This window comes from Primulina tabacum, chromosome 9 (assembly GCF_025594145.1).
Source record: "Primulina tabacum isolate GXHZ01 chromosome 9, ASM2559414v2, whole genome shotgun sequence".
NCBI lineage: Eukaryota > Viridiplantae > Streptophyta > Magnoliopsida > Lamiales > Gesneriaceae > Primulina > Primulina tabacum.
Window position 1 is genome coordinate 29,475,701 of NC_134558.1, and position 22,060 is coordinate 29,497,760.

At 34.7% G+C, this 22,060-nt stretch overlaps 2 protein-coding genes across 2 annotated transcripts; both read left to right on the forward strand.

Moving 5' to 3' along the window:
• Positions 1-5,717: 5,717 nt before the first annotated feature.
• On the forward strand, positions 5,718-7,439 carry LOC142504369 (uncharacterized). Its single transcript, XM_075617245.1, has 4 exons — positions 5,718-5,950; positions 6,703-6,847; positions 6,995-7,168; positions 7,287-7,439. The coding sequence occupies exons 1-4, from the start codon at positions 5,718-5,720 to the stop codon at positions 7,437-7,439; spliced, it is 705 nt and encodes a 234-aa protein (XP_075473360.1).
• Positions 7,440-14,312: 6,873 nt separating this feature from the next.
• Positions 14,313-15,032, forward strand: LOC142504370 (uncharacterized). The gene has a single exon (XM_075617246.1). The coding sequence runs from the start codon at positions 14,313-14,315 to the stop codon at positions 15,030-15,032; it is 720 nt and encodes a 239-aa protein (XP_075473361.1).
• The last annotated feature ends 7,028 nt before the right edge of the window (positions 15,033-22,060 follow it).

Sequence of the window (22,060 nt, forward strand, 5' to 3'; positions counted from 1 at the left end):
ACATATCGAGGGTTCAGTTTCCCGGCCTTACTGAATCGGACAAATCCTCTCATAGGCGAGACTTTCACATAAGCCTTCTCGCCCAAGTTGAACTCTGTTGGCCTTTTTTTAAGATCTGCCCAGCTCTTCTGTCGATCCTGGGCTGCCTTGAGCTTTTCCCGAACGATTTTAACGTTGTCCATGGTCATCTGTACTAGCTCGAGTCCCACCACGGCTTTTTCTCCATATTCATCCCAATACAGTGGGGATCGACATTTCATCCCGTACAGAGCTTCATATGGTGTCATTCCAATGCTGTTGTGATAGCTGTTGTTGTAGGCAAACTCAATCAAGGGTAAATGTGTGCTCCAGTTGCTGCTGAATTCAAGGGCGCATGCTCGCAGCATATCCTCTAAGGTTTGTATGGTTCTCTCAGTTTACCCATCGGTTTAAGTATGATAGGCCGTACTTATGGTTACTTTTGTTCCCATGGCCTCTTGAAAGCTCTTCCAAAAGCGCGAGACGAACCTCGAATATCTAACAGATAAGATGCTCACTGGCACTCCGTTCAGTCTCACAATGTTGTCCATGTATAGTGAAGCCAACTTGTCGAGATTGTAATTCATTCGGACGGGTAGGGAGTGTGCAGTCTTTGTGAGTCTGTCTATGATCACCCATATACCGTCATGGCTTTGCCTTGACTTTCGGCAATCCTACCACAAAGTCCATGGAAATATGCTCCCATTTCCAATCGAGAATTTCCAAATGTTGCAATAATCCTCCAGGCCACTGGTGTTCCGCTTTGACCTGCTGGCATACCTGACATCTAGAGACGAATTCTGCTACATCTCTTTTCATGCCAATCCACAAGAAATTATTCTTGAGATCTCTGTACATCTTTGTACTGCTTGGATGGACTGAGAATTTGGACTTGTGCGCCTCTGTCATTATCTCTTGGCGAAGGTTATTGCTGTCAGGCACACACAGTATTCCTTTCATCCAGGTTCGTAAAACTCGCTAGGATTAAGCAGTATTATTGAACCAGACAAAAAACAAGCAATGAAACCAAAGACGGCTTTCAGTGGTTCGGAGTCAAATTCTAGAAAAAAATTCATTTCTAATCAATAATGTTATTAAGAAGTTCGATACCCTTGTTCCAATTATTCCTCTGATTGATCTATGTTCAACGAATCACACCTAGTAAGAAAAAGCCTTTTGTTTGAGAAGCAGATGATTAATTGTCGTCAATCTGATGCTCTTGAGACTTTCCTTCTCTGACTTGCTCTTTAAGTTTGGTCAGTACCAGGTCTCGATCTTGGTTTAACTTGACCAGTGCTTGAATCTACACCACCATCTCACCTGGAGTGAGTGATGAGAGATCTGCCAAGTACGGCCGAGCATTTGTACGCAACAGGGTGTACGACTTCACTCCCAGGGTCATCAATGCTTTTTACAACACACCGGAGATTGATGATGGTCCTCAACCCGATCTTCACGAAGTCACTTCTTTACGGACATGGGGATTGATCAAAGCATTCCCGGCACATCCAGAACGCCTCTCTGCTGCAAATCTCACCTCCATGTACTCTGTGCTTCACAAAGTTGCAATTCGCAACTGGACACCATCCACCAACACTACGGTGGTAACAAAAGCTCAAGCACTGACATTGTTGGCCATTGGGACCAGGACGCTCAATTTTGGGAGAATGGTGTTTAAAACAATTCTCTAATACACTGAAGGTGGGATGAAATCATCCAAACAGCCATTCCCATCGCTCATTTATGGGATTCTTGAATCTCAAGGGTTCAGTCCTGATATTGATTTGCCCTCCTCCGATGTCAGCGAGCTTCTGAAGATTGTCCCTGCACTTTTCAAGGGAAATAGGAAGGTTGATCTTCCTTGGTCCGACCCTCGCAATGCTCCTGCAGCACCTGATAATTCCCCAGGCATTTCTGCTCCTCCACAGACCACTGATTTTATACTGCTCACTGTCCCAGAGGTGTAAGCACAACTTGATCATGCTCTGACCAAGATTGCTCAGGCTTAGGCTGACATTGCCTATTATGAAAATTTGGCTGCAAACTACCGGCTACTGTTAGAAGTATGTGTCCATTCTGGGCAAAATGGGGGAGAACAAACTCAAGCTGGACCATCAGGAACCAAAGATGCCGCCGGTGGAAAAAGTAGTGATGCCGATGCAGATTAAGGGAATGAAGAAGACTGAATTTTTGCCCCTAACAGCTCTGGTAGCTTTTATTTGTTTCCTTGATCAATTTTATTGTTTTGCTCTTTTAGTTAGTGAGTTAGTGTGTTAATTCCTCTATGTTATCAATGTTTTGCTTTCCCTCATTAAATTCCACTTTCTGTTAATGAACTGATATTCTGCAGATGTTGTCTCACATGTTGCCATCACAACTAACAGCATCCGTGCTACCTTGTGTTTATTCAGGGGGAGAAAAATTTCCATATTAAGGGGGAGTTAACTGAAGTTTAACTTGGATATAGAGTTTGATTTGATTTTTTTCCAGAAAGGCAAAAAGGGGAGATTGAAGGGAAATATATTTTTTTATTTAATTGATATAATTTCTTATCTTAAATAATTTCCCTAATATTATCCTTCCTTGTTGATTTGATTGTGTATGATATTTAATGAGATTTTATCTTTCTAGATAATGAGATAAATATGCAAGTATTATCTTGATATGGTAACAATGTTTAAAAGAAGAGTTATTTTCTAATCAAATTGATATCTTCCTTATCTTATAGATTTCATGGTGATGAATGTGATAAATAAGAGAAGCAAGGATAGTAATGGACGGATGGACTATTGATCAATCATACACTCACGCTCGTGCTTTGTGGAACTTCAAAGGAAAACATTCTTCAAGAGACATGAAGTTTTGAAGAGTGCAGACACCGCGTGTTGCCTTGAATGTTGGAGATATCTACAGACAACATCTGTGACGAAGTTGGCTTAAGATCGTCTTTTGTTTCTCCTGTTTGGCATCACGTTTTGTTTGCTTTCCTGACTACGTTTATTCTAGTTACTTGTTTCAGAAAGCTGTTTATTTTCTCAATGTATTGAGAAAATTGATTTTAGTCATAATCACTAGTGATTGGCTTTTTGTAAACGATTTGGTTTTCTATTTAATCTTGTCCATCTATTTATTTAAAGTCAATCTGTGTTATAAATTTTAATATTCTGCTGCATGTTAGCTTAAATGTTGTAACATATGACACAACACTTAATTATGATATAATACAAATTCACAACGCTACACTACTGTTCTTATATAACCTTACATCTGTCAAGCAATATTGCTAACACATTGCACCATTGTAGCTTACTAGATCTTGGATTTGAAGGACCCTCGTTCAACTTGGACAAATAATCAGTTGTTCCCATATACAATACAAGAGCGCTTGGATCGCTTTTTGGCAAACATCTCATGGAAATATATGTTCTGCAAAGCACCTGTATCACATCAATATTATCATGGCTCTGATCATCATCGAATGATTTTGATCGGGCTATCCCCACATTACAATCCAATTGATATCCCGTATTGCAGCTGCTAAACCTTTTAAGTTCGAACCATTTTGGCAATCAGATAGCATATTTGAACAAACTCTTACTAGAATATTGGTCATTCTAGCGGTCCTATTGGAAGTAACAAGGTATGGATTTTCAATGGAAATTAAAGATGTGTGGACATAACTTGAAACAATGAAGCCATAATTGGAGAGATCCCTTGAAGAATTAAATCTTTTCAAGATCAGATTTCACTGTTAAATTCTCTTCCCACTGGACAATCAAACAGAGAAATAATGAGAAATCTTGAATATCAACTAGATTATCTTTTAGATTTGAATGAGTCATATAAGAAACAACGTCCACGCGCAGATTGGATTGTCGGAGGAGATCGCAAAAAAAAAAGTAATCCATCATAACGCTTCTATTTGACGTCACAATAATAGGTTTTCAGGGATCCATTCTATGGCAAATGATTGGGTTTCTAAACCAAAAGAGGTGCAGTCATTTTTTTTATGTATTATTACAACACTTTGTTCATCATTTCGAGTCATTCATCGATCTCTATAGATGTTGCACTTTCTAGACTAGGAAGCTCGGGTTACTGGTCCAATGTGTACCCTCCTGGATGCACCATACACTGCTTAGGATGTCCACATTGCATTATTCGGGATGGCACTGTGGAAATCGCCTGGCCCCGATGGATTTCATGCCAATTTTTTCCAATCTAATTGGCAATTGGTTGTTGAGCAATTCACTTCAGTGTGCCTGCAGATCTTGTATAGAGTCATATCTATTAGAGATCTCAATACTACTTACCTGGTTCTCATCCCAAAGGTAAAGCATCCAGGACTTTTCAGATAATTCCGTTCAATTATTTTATGTAATTTATTGCCAAAACTGTAGCAAAAGCAATAGCCAATCGGCTTAAACTGCATCTCCAAGATATTATTGATCCTGAAAAAAGTGCATTTGTTCAAGGGAGATTGATTACGGATAACATTTTGGTGGCCTTTGAATGTTTGCACACTATTCGGAGGAGAGAAGAAGAAGGAAAAGACCGATGACAATCAAACTTGATATGGAAAAGCATATGACAGGGTTGAATGGGACTTTTTATGTGTTATCATGAGGCGGTTGGGATTCTAACTGTTGTTAATGGACCAATGAATCAGCTCCAGCTTGTAGAAACATGAAAGGGGTCAACTCGAGTCAATGTGTAGATTAATAGAGCTTAGTTGACAAAGTGAAGGATTAGAGGTTAAGAGTTAGTTAGCCTAATATATTCAAGTATTTTTCCATTAGCTAAGAGTACGAAATATTCATTTCCTTCTTTCTTCTTCTTTGCTTCTGCAACTTCTAAAAGGCTTGAGGCCACAACTCTTTCTTGCTGTAATCTCTTTTGAGCGTGAATAAATTCCATAACTCCTGGTTCGACAGTGGATGTAGGCTTTTTTAGCCGAACCACTATATATCGAGTGTTCTTGATTGCATTATGTAATTTTCTTGGTTTCTTTATATTCAATTGCATTTTGGTTGAATCCATTTGTTCCTGGACGTATTCTGATTGAACGCGTGTTGGGATCATTGCATAACACTCACATTCATGGGTTGATCGAATATTCAATTTGTTGCAGTCTACCAGATTCTCAATTCTTCTTAGGCAAAAACTTGTGTGAGACGGTCTCACGGGTCCTATTTTGTGAGACGGATCTCTTATTTGGGTCATCCATGAAAAAGTATTACTTTTTATGCTAAGAGTATTACTTTTTTATTGTGAATATCGGTAGGGTTAACCGTCTCACAGATAAAGATTCGTGAGATCCTCTCACAAAATGGCAAACCAACTAAATATTTTCTATCATCTCGAGGTCTAAAAAAGGGATGTCCGTTGTTTCCGTATTTACTTTTGCTATGTTCACAAGGACTATCCTCCTTACTGAAACGACAATCTGTTTCATGGGATACACGAGGGGTGTAGTGTGTTCGAAATGATCCAGACATAACAAAAATGTATTTTGCGGATGATACACTGTTATTTGGGAATGCTGGTCGAGAGAATTGCAATATTATACATAATGCGCGACAAGAATATGAATTTGTTTCGGGCCAAAATATTAACCTCAATAAATCAAGTATCATTTTCAGTCCTAGTACTAGTCAAGAGAAAAGATCTTGTTTACTCTTCTCTGAATATGCAACGAAATGAATCCTATGAAGTCTATCCAGGTCTTAGAGCATTTACGGGAAAAAATAAACAAAGAATTTTTTGAGGGAATTGAGGAGAAAGTCTGGCGCAAATTGCAGGGATGGCAATCACCACCTGCTGGAGTCATTAAAGTCAATGTGGATGCATTTGTTATCACTTCTTTGGAGTACTTTGGCGTGGGATTAGTTGGCAGAGACAGTAGTGGAGCTATCTTATTCGCTGATCGAAGGTAAAATTTTGCATGGTTCAAGAGTGTCGTTAATTTGGGATAGTCAAAGATAATAATTGAATCTACAGCGATTCAAGCCATACATCATCATACTCCTTTCTCCATGGATACACCCGCTGCGGAGCATATTCGCATACTTTGTTCAACCTTGGATCGAATTAAGTTCCAGCAATATTGCTCTCCGATTGCAAATCAAGTGGCACATGAATTGGCTCGCGAAGTCTTCATTATCTTTGTGACTTTTGATTTTTTGGAAGCAATTTCATTGTTTCACAGGCACTTGTAAACGTTGATTTGCGGGTTGATTAATGTTGTAGATTTATTATAAAAACAAAAAAACAAAAAATGGTAGAAAGCTGTTGGTGGCAACACTGCATGTTGTCCATTGGACCGTGACAGGAAAAGCCATCAAGTCAACGCCCTCAGCAGAGCTCAACCCCTATAAGTAGACCGCACATTCCACATTCTTGAAATCGAATCAAAGCGATCCCACACACTAAAACCTAAAGCCAAACATGTTTACCGGGAACCCACTTCATGATGAATATTCCGTCGCCTTCCCCGCCGCTCCGTTTCCGCCACCGTCTACATTCCCACAGCCTCCCATATTCCTCCCCCCTCTGGCTATCCCGGTAGGTAACGACCACGACTTGATATCAGCACTGAAGCCCGAGTTCGGGTACATCAGCAGCGGCTGCAGCAGGCTATGGAGGCTCGCCTAGTTCAGTCACTAGCTATAACACGACATACAGTCCGACTTTAACCCAGAGCAGCGTTAGTAGCCAGTCTCTGCAGATAAACCAGCTGGAAGGCTACTCTGCCACGAATTCTTCGCATGGCTACTTTGAAGCCGAGGCTGATTCTTTCAGGAAAGCGTTGAGCACCGGTGATCTGCAGGTATAACACGTTTCTTGCGTTTCAGCTGCTAAGTAAGATGGAGTATAAGAACTTATGATTTCGAAAACCAAAACCAGTCTTAATTTCAAATGACAATATAATCATAAAGAGTAATCCTCACTTTGTTGTGTGTGTGTGTTGTAACAGGGCGTAAACTTGGCACCACGAAGCCTGCAATATTCAAGTGGCGGAATGGCAAGCGAGAGCAGTATAATAGAAAGCATGAATAGAGCGAGCCCGTACAGTCCAGAGGAGAAAAAAGAAAGAATTGAGAGGTACAGAAGCAAGAAAAATCTCAGGAATTTCAACAAGAAGATTAAGGTTTCTTTTCATCCTAAAAACATATTTATTTTTTAAGATCCCATATATGTTAAAAAAGAGTTTAATCTGTTTTCTTTCTTCTCGTTCACTGATTTGAACTATACATTGAATTGATCAGTACGAATGTAGGAAGACTTTAGCAGACAGTCGGCCACGCATCCGGGGAAGATTCGCGAGGAACGATGAATTAGAGAAGACGACACAAGAAGATCATGACGAAGACGATGATAATTGGATCCATTTTCTTGATGCATTTTCATCAAATATGTAATGCCTTGATTTTTGTAGGCCTCGAAATGCGATGGAACAAGCCCTTTTTTTTTTGCTTGTTGAGTTTACACTTTAAAGCTAAACAAGGAAATTCTTGAATTTAGACTGATCGATCTTCCGTGATAAGGCAGATCTTCGACATTAATGTCGGATTTAGACGAAAAAATAGTATTTTTCGTGGACTGCCATGTTTTCCGTCAATTCCATCGTATCCTAATGGGATTTTTTCTTTCCGTTTTAGCGTTTTTTAATTTGGCATCATGTTGATTTAGGCGATTTAAATTTCGATTCTGATAATTTGGAAATGTTGATGTATTTTTTATTAATAAAAAAACTGAACTTGAATGGTCTTACAATATTTTCTTAACTATTTTGTGTGAATTCCTATTACAACTCAAAACCATTTTTTTCATAAAACAAGAACGAATATAAAATAATTACGACATAATTTCACTTTATAGCCTTACTCGCGTTAACTTCGACGTTTCCAGTTGCAAAATTTGACATTAGATACTATCAAGATGTCGTCATTGATGATAAGATAAGTTCAAATAAACATAATCCTTCATCTTTGTGTAAGATTTTTTTAGGGGATAAAATGTATGTTTCTGATTATTTTAATATAGAATCGTTGAAAAAGAGTTTGACTCGATAAATATATATAATCCATAATATAACTATAGAAAAAAAATTGATGAGACTGTCTCAGGAAGTCGTATTTTGTGAGACGGATCTCTTATTTGGGTCATCCATGAAAAAATATTATTTTTTATACTAAGAGTATTACTTTTTATTGTTAATATCGGTAGGGTTGACCTATCTCGCAGATATAATTTATGAGATCCATCTCACAAGAAACCTACTCGTATATCATAAAGAAAGAAGATCTATTAACTAGTTTTGATGTGACATATTTTATTCACCTTTAAAAAAATATTTTAAATAGATAAAAGTATACATTTATCTTGATATTTATGAAAGTGTCCCAGGAACTAATTTAATGATATTCATTTCTTATGTCATCGACTCGACGAAAATATTATTTTTTATGTAAAAAATATTACCTATATTCTACACATGAACCCGGTCCAACCTTACTCAAAAAATAATATAAAAAAATCAATAATAATTATTTCAATTGTATAAGCACACATCACATACACCGAATACTTTTATATGTGTACATATATACATATATATCATTTACATATGTATACATATATATACCATTGCATGAATCTCTTGCTCATCATATATATATATATATATATAAATATATCTTTGCTTGATTGTGAGAAATTGAGCCCACGAAAGCCACCAAGTAGTACAGTGGTACTTAGTCTGCTTCTTTGTGGGCACCGATCTATAGGCCTTATAGTAATGGAAGTTTTACTGACAAGTTGTCACATGTCAACATGGACAGTGCCATCCCCACAATACATCACTTCAAACTCAAATTCATATCCACGGAGTCTCGCAATATATCAGACGTAAAAATTTATAGTTTCTTAATTCAGAACCTCAAATTTCACAAACCTAGCAGAGAAGCTAGAAGTTTCGGCATAGTTATTGATTTCATTATACGATCTCAACATGAAAATTTCAGCTGAGGATCCCAACAGTCAACAAGCAAGTTTCAACATATTAATCTCAACAGTCGAAAGTCATTTCAAATCTTTTAACTTACGTATTAATTTGAAGTTATGACAAATAATGATAGTTAATGAGAGACCAATAGTCAAGTTTTGTCCTGTATAAAAACATAATATTTTGAATCATTATTACACATAAAATTTAGAGAAAAAAAAAACTTAAAATTCGAGCGAGGAGCAGACTTTCGAGCAACTTTTAGTTAGCAAGAGCAAATTTTGTTTCAAACACCAACTGATATTTATTAAGCGTACTACAATAAGTGTGTTTTCGGTTTTAACTCGTATATTTGTGTTAAACCTGATCGAACAATTATTATATGTATGCATTTGTTCAAAGCATGATTCTCATGTTTGAAGCATTATAGTTTATGAGCAAATTGTAGAAATATATTTTCTGAACATATTTGATTCATGTTATTCTTGATTTCTGTCTCAATCCTTAGATGGGTTGATTACATCTTACATGTAGGGGCACTACCCCATGATAGAATCAAATGCCCAAATTTAATCACACATACATGGGGTTCACTAATTTTTTTAAAATCACATATGTGTGTGAATCTTGTCCATCCAAACCATGTGGGGGCACTGCCCCCACATGTAGTATCGAAGCTACCTTAGAGGATTAAAATATAAGTAACTAATATCATTTAGTCATGAAATTCATAATATGTTCTGTACATAAGTTTGATATATATTTATTTCTGTAAAATTATAAAATTATGTATGTATCCACTATTACTTTTATATTTTCGATTTTCGTAGAAAAATAAATTTAGAGGATGAGAAGATTTTTTGTTTACAGAGTGACGATCATATCACTCACCCACTCTCAGATAAAAACGAAAATGAGATGAAAGAAGATGAGCAAACTCGATTCTATGCTTGGTGAAGAAGATTTGATTAATTATATTTTTCAGTTTTTATTATGTTAGACATTTTGTTGTTTATGTAATCATTTGATCATTGTAAAGACAATGTATTTTGATATTACGAATGAATATATTGGTTTTAGTAAATTTATGTACTTTTGAAACTTATTATTTTCGAATGATAATTTGAGAACAACGCCAGTGTCACACACATGGGGCATGGCAATTTTACTTATTTCAAAATATTTGTCTTTATGCAATTTTATATTTGACGTCATCGAGTTTCAGTATTAGTATCCTATTTTTGCATTTTTTTTTCAATTGTTATCCTTTTTCTTGATGTTGTGATGACCCCACGTCGATATAACACTTACATATGTAGTATCACATCAGCACTACATAAAAAAACTAGTTAACAAAAATGACAAAAAGTCAATTATAAAAATGAAAATTCAATTTTTCCTATTAGATAAGTTATATAAAATAAATAGAATGAGGTCAATACCACGTCTTTTTATCACTCCCACACATGTTAATCCCATGCAATCAGTGTCCATATGAACACAATATAATAATGTATTCCTTAAACCGATTCCCAAATTTTACGTAATTCAATTGTCACGTTTGAATTGATGCTTTATAAATTAACACAAAGAAATCTCGTGGAAGATGTTTCGTTTAATAAGTAAATGAGGTTTCAGATTAGAGATGTAAATGAGTCGATCATATTTACGAAGCCGCGTGTCGGCTCTGGTCAAGATCATGAAGCAAAAAGAGCCGGAGCTCGATTTTGTTCGTCCATAACCCTGCGATCGAATCGACTCATAGTCTTAGGCTGAAAATAAAACTAAATCAACATGTCCTTGGTTGGTGGATGGGCAACATATTACTTGGATAATCAAAATATGATTAAAAAAAACGTTAAAACTCTTATATTTGGAATCTTGGAAGATGGTGAATGTTTGGAGTGTGTCATCTATGTATTGAAGACTCTGCAGGCAGTGACGAAGCCAGAAATATGGCTTCGTCCGGGCTGGAATGTTAAATTCTAAAATCTTTTAATATTTTAAATTGATTTACCCGGGCTAATATCATATTATTCCAAATTATAAAAAATTTACATATACATTTTGAAAAAATAATAAAAATTGGACCACCCGGGCTTAAAGAACCATGTGGCTCCGCCTCTGTCTGCAGGGGCTTAGTTCTTAGAGCAACTTCTGGTGGGGAAAATGCTTGCTGTTCTAGACTAGGAAACTTCAATTTGATATTATCTCAGATAGTGGTTTTCTCTGTGTGTTGTTTATTCTCCTCTATTTCGTACATTTCATTTGGACTTCTTTTGGGAAAACTCATGATATATAGCGCATTTACTATTCCTACTATTATTCTTTTGTCCAAAGGCGACAAAAGCTAAAGATGGATATATGGATTTTGGGCATATCAGTTTTTGTAAATTTGGTGGGTTTCCTCATGTGCACGTTGCCAAAACCCAATAAATTTTGTGCATATTAAACACGCCATACGGAACCAAGATCTTGATATTACACGTATATGTATATGATATCATATTTTATGTGTATTAGTACTGTAAGTGGTTTTAATTGTATCATGTATTGCCACATTAGTACTACATAACAATGCAACTGATATTATATATGTTTGAGTGAAAATATATGTTTGTATGACTTATATGTCATTAATTACCATTTATGTTGCAAATATCTTTAATGTATGATGTGGCCACATGTGGTATAATTAAGACTATTTGAAGTACTAATATATTTGAAAAATGACATTGTATACATAAATATTTTACAACATGATTGGTTTGTTTGTGTATACTTAGTACCATTGTATTGTTACATGGTACTAATGTAGCAACTTGTGATACAATTAAGAGTACTTGTGCAATGTACAGTAAGTTATATGCACTCCTTAAAAAAATCTCCGCAAAAAATGGCATAATATGTAACAGAACATATATATTTCTTGAGAAAGTAAGAGTAGAAAAAACATAGAGCAAAGTGTGCAAAAATTCAACAAATGAGATACCTTGACAATCTAAAAGCAACCAATAGAACCACTCACAGCTCGAATTCCGGGGGAGGACAGTCGGAGGAGGAGAAAAATTGTTTTATTATTGAGCCAAAGCACTTTTTTTTTTTAATTTAATCCTCATTTTTATTTTTAAAATGTGCTGAACTAAATTTTTTTATTATTGAGCCATGCATGATATGCAATGTCCTAAATTTAGTGTCGGACGGTCGGAGATCGAATCAAGTGCTCAAACAAACATATGTGGGAAAATTTGGAGCTCCGCAGTCTTTTAAGGGCTTCTCCAACCCTGTGCTATCACAGCGTGAAACGCTATAATAGCACAAGATTTCCCCTCCAACAGGAGGCTGCGCCACGCAGCCTCCCTCCTCTGTGCCAAATTTGGCGTAGAGGAGAAACCCAGCGCCATTGGGCCTTCTTTTTTATTTTTTTTATTTTTTTTAATGTTTTTTAATTAATATAAATATGTATTAAATATTTTTAATAATAATATTATATAATTGGTGAGTAAAATTAAATCGTGTTGATATAAAATATAATTCATAATAAAAATAAAAACACAAAAAATTAATTATAATTATATTAGAAAATTTATAAAAATATTTCTATTTTTTTTTTATTTTTAACTCTCGTAAATATGTAATTGATAAAATATCAGAAAAACCAACAGCAAAATTTTGAAATTAAAATTACAATACCCAATTGAAATACAAATTCGAAGATAATACATAATTGGAATACAAATTCGAAGATAATACATAATTGAAAATTACAAAGATAACAATGCGAATAAAAACATAAAAATGATAAACAAGATAGATGATCAATAATCTCCTAAATTAGATCCCGATCCTCCAAAATCACCAAAATATTTCCCAAATGTGTCATTTTCGTGTTGTCCATGTTCTTCATTTTTTTTTTCAAAATTTTGGCTCGTTCCTTTCGAACGATTTCGCGCATTTCAGGATCACCTATCGTGCTTAAATCCATGTACAAAACTTTATTCTCCTCTTGAAGGGTTGCTAATGCTATTTGTTGTTGTCTAGTTTCAATTTTTTTTGTTGGTTTGCTAATTTGAGTTGCTCATTTTGCAACGCTAGGAGTTTCATCTCATAACTTTGTTGAAGTTCAGTGGATCCTTTTTGTAATACATTTATAAGATCGCGATGCCCTTCTTTCATTGTAGATATCAATTCCAACACATTGTCGTCCCTTTTTTTTCTTTAGTTTAGATTTTTTATCACCAAGAGGTCGCTGGGATGAAGTGCCGCCTGCATTTTCATCACTACTTAAATTAATTGAAAACGGAGGTAATCCAGGAGAACCTGAAATTGGAGTATTTGATGTCTGGCTATCTAACTGTGACGAGTCCAAACTTGTGACATGCATTCTTGCTGGTGCGCTCATTGGATTGATGTCACTCGAGAATTTCTCCATATCTTTCATAATATACCACACATGATCATATTTGAAGCATTTACTAAAATCAGCATCTTGCATGAACAAATCTTTTGCTCGATTTAACTGTACGAAAATATCCAACTATTATCTTATAAGAAATTAAACTTGTAATTTAATAAATAGTTGAATAAGAAATACTTACAATATCCTCTTCTGATGCGCCACTTGGGCGGAGAGTTTTAATTTGACGAATGCATCCCCTTAGTTTTCCAACTTCACGGAGTATATTTCTCATGCGACACTACAATGATCTTTTGTTACGTACTTGTAGATTGTTTGGTTTCCTGATGTTGTAAGCTTCTTCGATACGAGTCCAAAACTGATCTTTGGATTGATTGATATCCTATTATAAGATTTTGGGATATATCAAGATACATATGACATAAGACTCTGTCTTCTTCGACATTGTAAGAAGAAGTTCTAGAATTTGAAGCCATTCATTTGTTTGGAATAAAGATTTGATTGGAATGAAAATTAAAGCTGTGATGATCTCATGAATCGGATATATTTTACTTATAGTAGAAAGAAGATAAGATTGTAATCTCATCCAATGGACAAGATCAGATGCAATCTCATCTAACTATCATAATACTGATAAGGTTGTAGATAGCACAATCCAATCCAACGGCCAGATTCTAGATAAGGCAATCTCATCCAACGGTCAAGATGATGATAAGATTGTAATCTCATCCAACGAGCAAGATTAGATGTAATCTAATCCAATGGTCATAATACTGATGAGGTTGTAGATAACACAATCTAATTCAACGGACAGATTGTAGATAAGGCAATGTCATCCAACGGTCATATTTTTTGATTAATTATTATATAATGCGACGAAATATCCTAGATTATCACACCACATTCTACGCTCTCACAAACTTGAAAATGAATTCTCATTTCCAATTTCGCGCATCATCCTCTAGTTCATCTTCATTGTCTGATAATGAAGATGAAACACCTATTAATTGTATGGATAATTTTGAGAATTTGGATAATACACGAAATGCAATATTGAATATTGCAGCACAAGATCAACAGTTGGTTGCTACCTACATTATCCACCAAGAGCAAGAAGTCACACACGGAGGTTCAATACCAGGTCATATAGTAATTCACCGTGATCGGGAAATTGCCGACCGTAATCTGTTCAACGATTACTTTGCCGATAACCCAAGATATAACGAAGTAATGTTCCGACGGATATTTCGAATGTCTCGAAATATTTTTCTTCGTATAGTTGATGAAGTAAAGAATCATGATATTTACTTCACACAAAGAAGTTATAGTGTGGGGCGTCTCGGGCTATCGACTATTCAAAAAACAACTGCTGCTTTGAGAATTTTAGCTTATGCATTACCCGTGGATGCTACGGATGAATATATCAAAATTGGAGAGTCCACTGCAATTCAATGCATGCTACGCTTTTGTCGAGCCGTGGTGGAAGTTTTTGTTGAGCGATACTTGAGATCTCCTACTGCCAATGATGTTTCCAGGTTACTTTATATTGGTAAACAACTGCGGAATCCCTTGAATGTTGGGAAGTCTTGATTGCATGCATTAGAGGTGGAAAAATTGTATAACGTCTTGGGCGGGTCAATATGCAGGTCGTAATGGCTCTCCAACAATAATTTTAGAAGCAGTAGCTGACTACGACCTTTGGATATGGCATGCATATTTTGGTATGCTCGGATCCAATAATGACATAAATGTTTTGGGATCGTCCAATCTATTTTCCAACATCGTACAGGTATTTGTTGGAACTTTTCAAGTTCGCAATCTTGATTTGATGCTAACAAAACTTGTTATTGTGTTTCTAACATATTTATTCAAGTGTGAAGTTGTTAACACAAGAAGCAAACCGAAACTGAATTCTGCACAAACTGAATTTCTGGAAAGCTTCGGTATTTTGATGATATCTCTCAACTGGATGATCCAAATGACAATCCGCAAACTGGACTGATTAGAAAACTCAATTTAAAACAAGTCGTATTTCACATCAGTTGGGCAAAATCGGAATGTATCTAGGTCAAACTGATCGCAACTGATCGTAACTGATCGCATGAAGACAGCAATCAGTTGGGTTTGAGCAGCTGCGGTATTTTGGTCATATCTCTCAGCTCAGTTATCCAAATGAGGCGATTCAGTATGCGTTGGAAAGATAAGACGATGATCTACAAATCAAAGTCAAAGTATGAATCGAATCTTAAAATGCTGATAAATGACGATGAAGTTACTGGTTATGCACAAACTGAAATCAGCTAGGCTGATTTCAGCACACCAGCTGAAACTGAACCAACTGAACCAGCTGAAGACCAGTTGAACCAGACCAACTGAACTGAACCAGCTGCTGACCAGTTGAACTGAACCAATTGCTGACCAACTGAACCGAACCAGTTGAACTGAACCAGACCAGCTGAACCAGAACCGAACTAGTTGAACTGAACCAGACCAACTGAACCAACTGAACTGAACTGAATCAGCTGCTGACTAGTTGAACTGAATGACCAGTTGAGTTGACCAGAGTTGACTAGTCGGAAAAATGCCCAGCAAGACGAATTTGACCGTTGCAATTCCTGAAACAGTACAGAAAATTTCCAAACGGTCATATTCTTGTGTCTAACGTATATATCAGTGTTGAAGTTTATAAATACAACATCTTGAAGATCAAACAAGAGCTTTGGAAGGAGATTCAAAGCATGGGCAGTTAGCATGAAAAATCAGCTAGTTGAGAGCACAAGCCCTTGTGTGAGGAAACATTTGAGATGTACGCTGTAAATGATAAATTCCTCATACAATCACTCACACATATACAGAGAGTTTGAGCTGAAAAGTTTAGTTGAGTGAGTCTTGCACAAAGACAATAAACTTGAGTATGTAGTCTTTGCATATGAGACATTAAATAATATGCTGATTGTGAGGTGCTGCCTACAATCTTGAGTGCTAGAAATTCATTTTAGGCAGTGGTGTAAGTCCTAGCTGAATGGGTTTGTACAAGGTGTTGTATAAATCAAAGTCTTCTAGTGAATTCTTCCCAAGGGGAAGAAGGGGTGACGTAGGAGTATTTAAATCTCCGAACATCCATAAACAAATTCATGTCTATTTGTTTATTGCATTTACTTATCATTTTCATAGTTTTAAAGATGCATTGTTGAAGTATTTTTTGTGTTCTTCAAATACCAAAATATTGCATACCAAGTGTTTGATAAAATGCTTCAACCAAAATATTATTTTTACTCATTCAACTTGCATATATTTTAAATGGTTTACAAAATATTTAATCAGTTTCTACGAAGGATTATTTCGAGTAATTTCCGCTTGGTTTGAATACCAAACTCGATTTAATTCATCGGTGTTCAATATTTCAAGAACCGAGCTAATGTAGCTCAACGATTACCCCCCTAATCGATCCCAACAGTATTGCCCCTTGAGCTCATTATACAATTGGAGAAAAACAATATGATACAGGATATTACTTGGCTGATGGTATTTATCCTAAATGGTCAACTATTGTACAATCTATCCACGATCCACACGGTTCAAAAAAGAAATATTTTGCAATGAAACAAGAGTCATGTAGAAAAGACATGGAGCGTGCATTTGGTGTTCTCCAATCTCAATTTGCGATTGTGGCATCTCCAGCACATGCTTGGAAGAAACATCATTTACATGATATAATGACAGCATGTATTATAATGCACAATATGATTATCGAAGATGAACGTGACCTTAGCGCACCCATTGAAGATATGAGAGAAGCACCAACTCCGGATGTAGAAATAGTTGTCGATGTGAATATCAGATTTCAAGAATTTCTCGGTCGATATAAAAGGATAAAAGACAAATATGCTCACTATGCACTACGAAATGCTTTAATTGATCATTTGTGGGAGGAATATAGTTGTTCAGATGTTTGAATTTGGATTCATATTAAGTTTTAAAAATAAATTATCTGTGTTAAAATTATGTCAATTTTAATAATGAAGCATTTGTATTAATACGTTTTATAAATATTAGAGTTAATATATATAAGAATCAAATAAATAAATTTAACTATTAATAAAAATAAAATTATTATTATAATACTAATATTAACATTAATTATAATTATATTGTTAAATTTATAAATAAATAGTAAACAAAAAAAATATTCTAGGAATATACTTTTTAGTGTAAGATTTGAAGTAAATGAGTTGGAGATGAATGTTATATTTGGTGCAGAAACTGCACTATTTTGGTGCAGAAACTGCACCAAAATAGATTTATAGGTTGGAGATGGCCTAACAATTGGGAGCTCAACAATCTGAATAATCAAAACTTTTATAATTGTTCCCGAAATAATCAAAATCAAAGTTCGAAAAAAAGCGAAGCATGATAAAGAATCGAGATCAAAATTCAAGTTTTATAAGCTTAAACATATTCAGTACAAGTTTAAATGTAAAAATTGTTTCTAATTCTTATTAAAATTTTAATAACATCACGCAATTCAATAGATTAAATAATACACAATCGATTCACGTGGTCCACAGTCCGCCCAATAACTTCGCTTAGACCAATCCTCTTTAATGCGATATAAATAAATAAATATTTAAAAAATCAATAAATATTATTTTTAAATTTTATGATTAAATATCTATTATTAAAATAATAAAATAAATATTATAAATATTATTTAAATAATATTTATATTTTTAATACAAATATTTATAATAAATAAAAACAAAAAAATTAAAAAAATTAGACCTTTGCGCCAAATTTGACGCAGATGAATGGGACTGCGCTATTTTGACTTTCGTTGTAAGACCATTTCCAACCACAAAATCTATTTTGGTGCAAATTTTACACTAAAATTGTGCGATTTCTGCATCAAATACAACATTCATCTTCAACTCATTTACTTCAAATCTTACACCAAAAAAAATATTCCCGAAATATTCTTTTTATTTTACATATATAAATTATTATATTTTATTTAATATATTTTTAATTATGACTAATGTTTTATTATTAATAAATTTAAATAATAATATTTGAGTTTATAATTTAATTACATAACATAAATTAATTTATATCTAAATTAATTTAAAAATAAAAAAAATTATTATAAATTAACATAAGTAAATAAATATTAAATATATAAATATTTTAAATAATTATTATAATGAAAAAATTAAAAAAAATTAAAAAGGAAAGAAAACCCCAGCGCCAAATTTGGCGCAGAGGAAGAGGGCTGCACTATTTTGGCAAATTAGCGCAGCCCCTATTGGAGGAATTGAAACTGCAAACATCATTTTGATGCAGTCTTGGAGATGGCCTAACAGCCTTCGAGATCCCCTAAAACAGTCTTAAACTTTCGTTCTCCGTTTCTTAAACTATTCCTCCGCTGCTCCTACCTTTGTTAATGGAGAAATCCCAACTCCAATCAGATTCTACACCATTAATAATTGATTGATGAGGACCAAAGTTATTTTCTATCACTTTGCCCACTTTTTTATTTAATCTTTTTTCTCATTTATTTCAATGTAAAGGGGGCTGGCCCTTTTAAACTCTTTTGCAAAAGGTTACGTTACTAACATGTAATGTCTAACGTTTCAAAAATTTGAAAGTCCATGTGAACCACATGCATGCAAATTATTAAAATTTTTTGGTATTTTATTAAATTCTTTTAAAGCATAAAATACATGTTTATTTTATTAAATTATTTTTATGCATTTTATGCATAATTATTGTATGATAGAATTTATTTCATGAAATTTTAAAAGTTCATGTATTAGAGTTTCTAGATACATTTCGCGCTCGAACAAGGAACGAAGAATTTTCAGAAAAATTATTTTAATTACACGATTTATTTTTATAAATTAATTTAAAGCATTTTTAAGTGTAATTTTCAAAAATGGGAATTTTTGGATATTTTCACCCGCAAGATTTTATTTTTTTAACGGTATGCAAATTTTATCAAATCGGGAGATTTTTTAAGGGTACGGCTATTATTTTCAAAACCTTTTCAATACGAAATATTTTCGGGAGTATGATTAGATTTAATAGACCTATTTTTAAGCGTATTAGGCTTAATTAACTTTTTAAACTTTTAATTATAAAATTTAGGTTCATTATCTATTATTCAATCATTTAATTAATCCTAAACCATATAATTTATACCTAATTACCTCCCTTAACTCCCCACTAAACCTACTTACGTTTCAATAGCCGCCCACCTCCTCCACTCAACTCATTCCTCTCGGCTTCAACACTAGGGATGAGTACGGTACGGTATACCGTACCGAACTACGGTACCGTATACCATACCGAAAATATAGCTATGGAAAAATTTCATACCGATACCGATACCGAAAATTCGATATACCGCACACTCGGTATACCGAATTACCGAAATACCGAAAAAAAAATATTTCATACCGATACCGAAAATTTTGGGTATACCAAATTTTTTGGTAAGTTCGGTATTTTTTTCGGTACGATTTTTCGATATTTCGGTATTTCGGTATTTTTTCCCACCCCTATTCAACACTCCCCCAGCAACAAGCTTTCACCAAACATTTGCTTGCAAGAAAACTTCCCCCGGATCTCCATTTTTGCATCGTTTTTGGTTCTTCCACTCATCAAGGCATGCTTTTACTTTCGTTTCTCATCATATACGCCCTAAATATTCTGTAAAACATGTATGTGTACGTTCAGATCTCGTTCTTGCATGTGGGTGTGTTTTTTGTGGGTTTTATCATGAAACTTGCATCATTTTTTATTCAACCACTCACGTTTTCTGATATGTGGTGCAAGGGGCTGCTGTGTTGGTTTGTCAAGGGCAGGTACAGATCGGGAGTGAGAGCTTTAGGTGCAGGAGTGTGAATTTGATCGAGTTTTGTTCGAAACCGTGAGGGATATGCAGATCGGGACTTGGTGCTAGTGGTTCGGTCCAGTGGCGGAGCCATAGCTGGAATTTTAAACTCTAAAATCTTTTAATATTTTAAATTGATCTACCCGGTCTAATATCATATTATTCCAAATTTACATAAACATTTTAAAAAGAAAATTAGGCCACACGGACTAAAGCCCGTGCAAAAGAGAATGTGGCTCCGCATCTGGTTCGGTCCTTGGATTCTTGTACACCAGCCGTGTGAGGACCTTCTCCAGCCCTGGACCAGACCCTGAGGGGTCTGAGGTAGGGGCTGGAATGACTCGAACAACGCTGGGGTCGAAGGATCAAACAACTGAGCCATGTTGGGGAGGGTAGTCTCGGTAGGTAGCTTGTTGCGTTTTCTTGATTCCTAGTGGTTAGGAGCGTGCATGAGGTCAGTGTCTTGGTTTTGTTAGATGTCTTAGGGTCTGATCGAGGTCATTTGTGGTGTTTTTGTCATTAGATTAAAATTATCACATCTCATAAAAGGGATATTTTATCCCTATATAAAATTATTTATCACGGGCCCATGATCATGAGATTTCTAAAAAGGTACCAAACGTTGGATAAGGAGGATTATTTATCAATCCCTCTCTTATCCCATATGCCAAACTATATATAATGAGATTCTGCATTCGAATAATCCGAAAATGAACCTATAATGTAAATAACTAATATTTTACCTTCAAAGTTGCCTATAAAATAAAACCTTTTACGTTAGTTTGATCGAATTAATAAACAAAATAACAGGAGAATACGTGCAAAATTCCAAGAATACAACGATTCAACTATTTCTTCGGGAAAATCGGAATAAAAACCTCCTCAAGTATTGCATGATTTGTCATATGAAATTAGTGATAAAAACAAACACTTTTGTGAAACCATCAAATCCTACAATAACATCTTTTAATTTGTTTCACGTCGATGGGAGGAAAGTAGATTCAAGTTTAAATCAAGGTGGTTCTCCTCCGGGTTTTAAACTTCGGGGTCAAAATTATCACTTAATCAGAATCCTATTTTCCATGTGAGTATATGAATTTTTTGCGTATCGACTGTACGGAAAAGATTGTGAGACTTCGAGTATTTCGTCGAGAAGAATTTTTCTACATTTTGTTTTTTAATTATATGGTTTTTTTGTCAATTTAGTTTATTTGAAACTGGATTTTAAAAATTTATTAAATCGTAATGCTAACCAATTTTTAATAGTTATTTATATAAAATTACAGTTCGTGCACCGCACAAGTGAGATATTAGTTGACCTTAATATGAATTGACAGGATAATATTATTCTTATTCCCTCCTTTTATCGCATTTTCCCGATTCAACCCTTCCTTTTTTATGTTTCCCCAATTTAGTCCTCATTTTACGTAATTTTCTTGGTTTAGTCCCTCCGTTAACTACATGGTTAAAAGATATGGAAAATAAGCATATGACTCAGTAAAATAATTTCGTATTTAGTCTTCTATTTTATCACTTTTTCTTAGTTCAATCCTTTGTTTTTTCAAGTATCCCGAGTCGGTCCTTCATTTTACATAATATTTCTCGGTTTTGTCATTAATTTAACTACATAGTAAAATAAAAATAAAAATAAAAATAAAAATAAAATAAAGAAACAAACACATACCTACCCTGAAAATTAAACTAGTTATTTCCACGTTAAGGATTT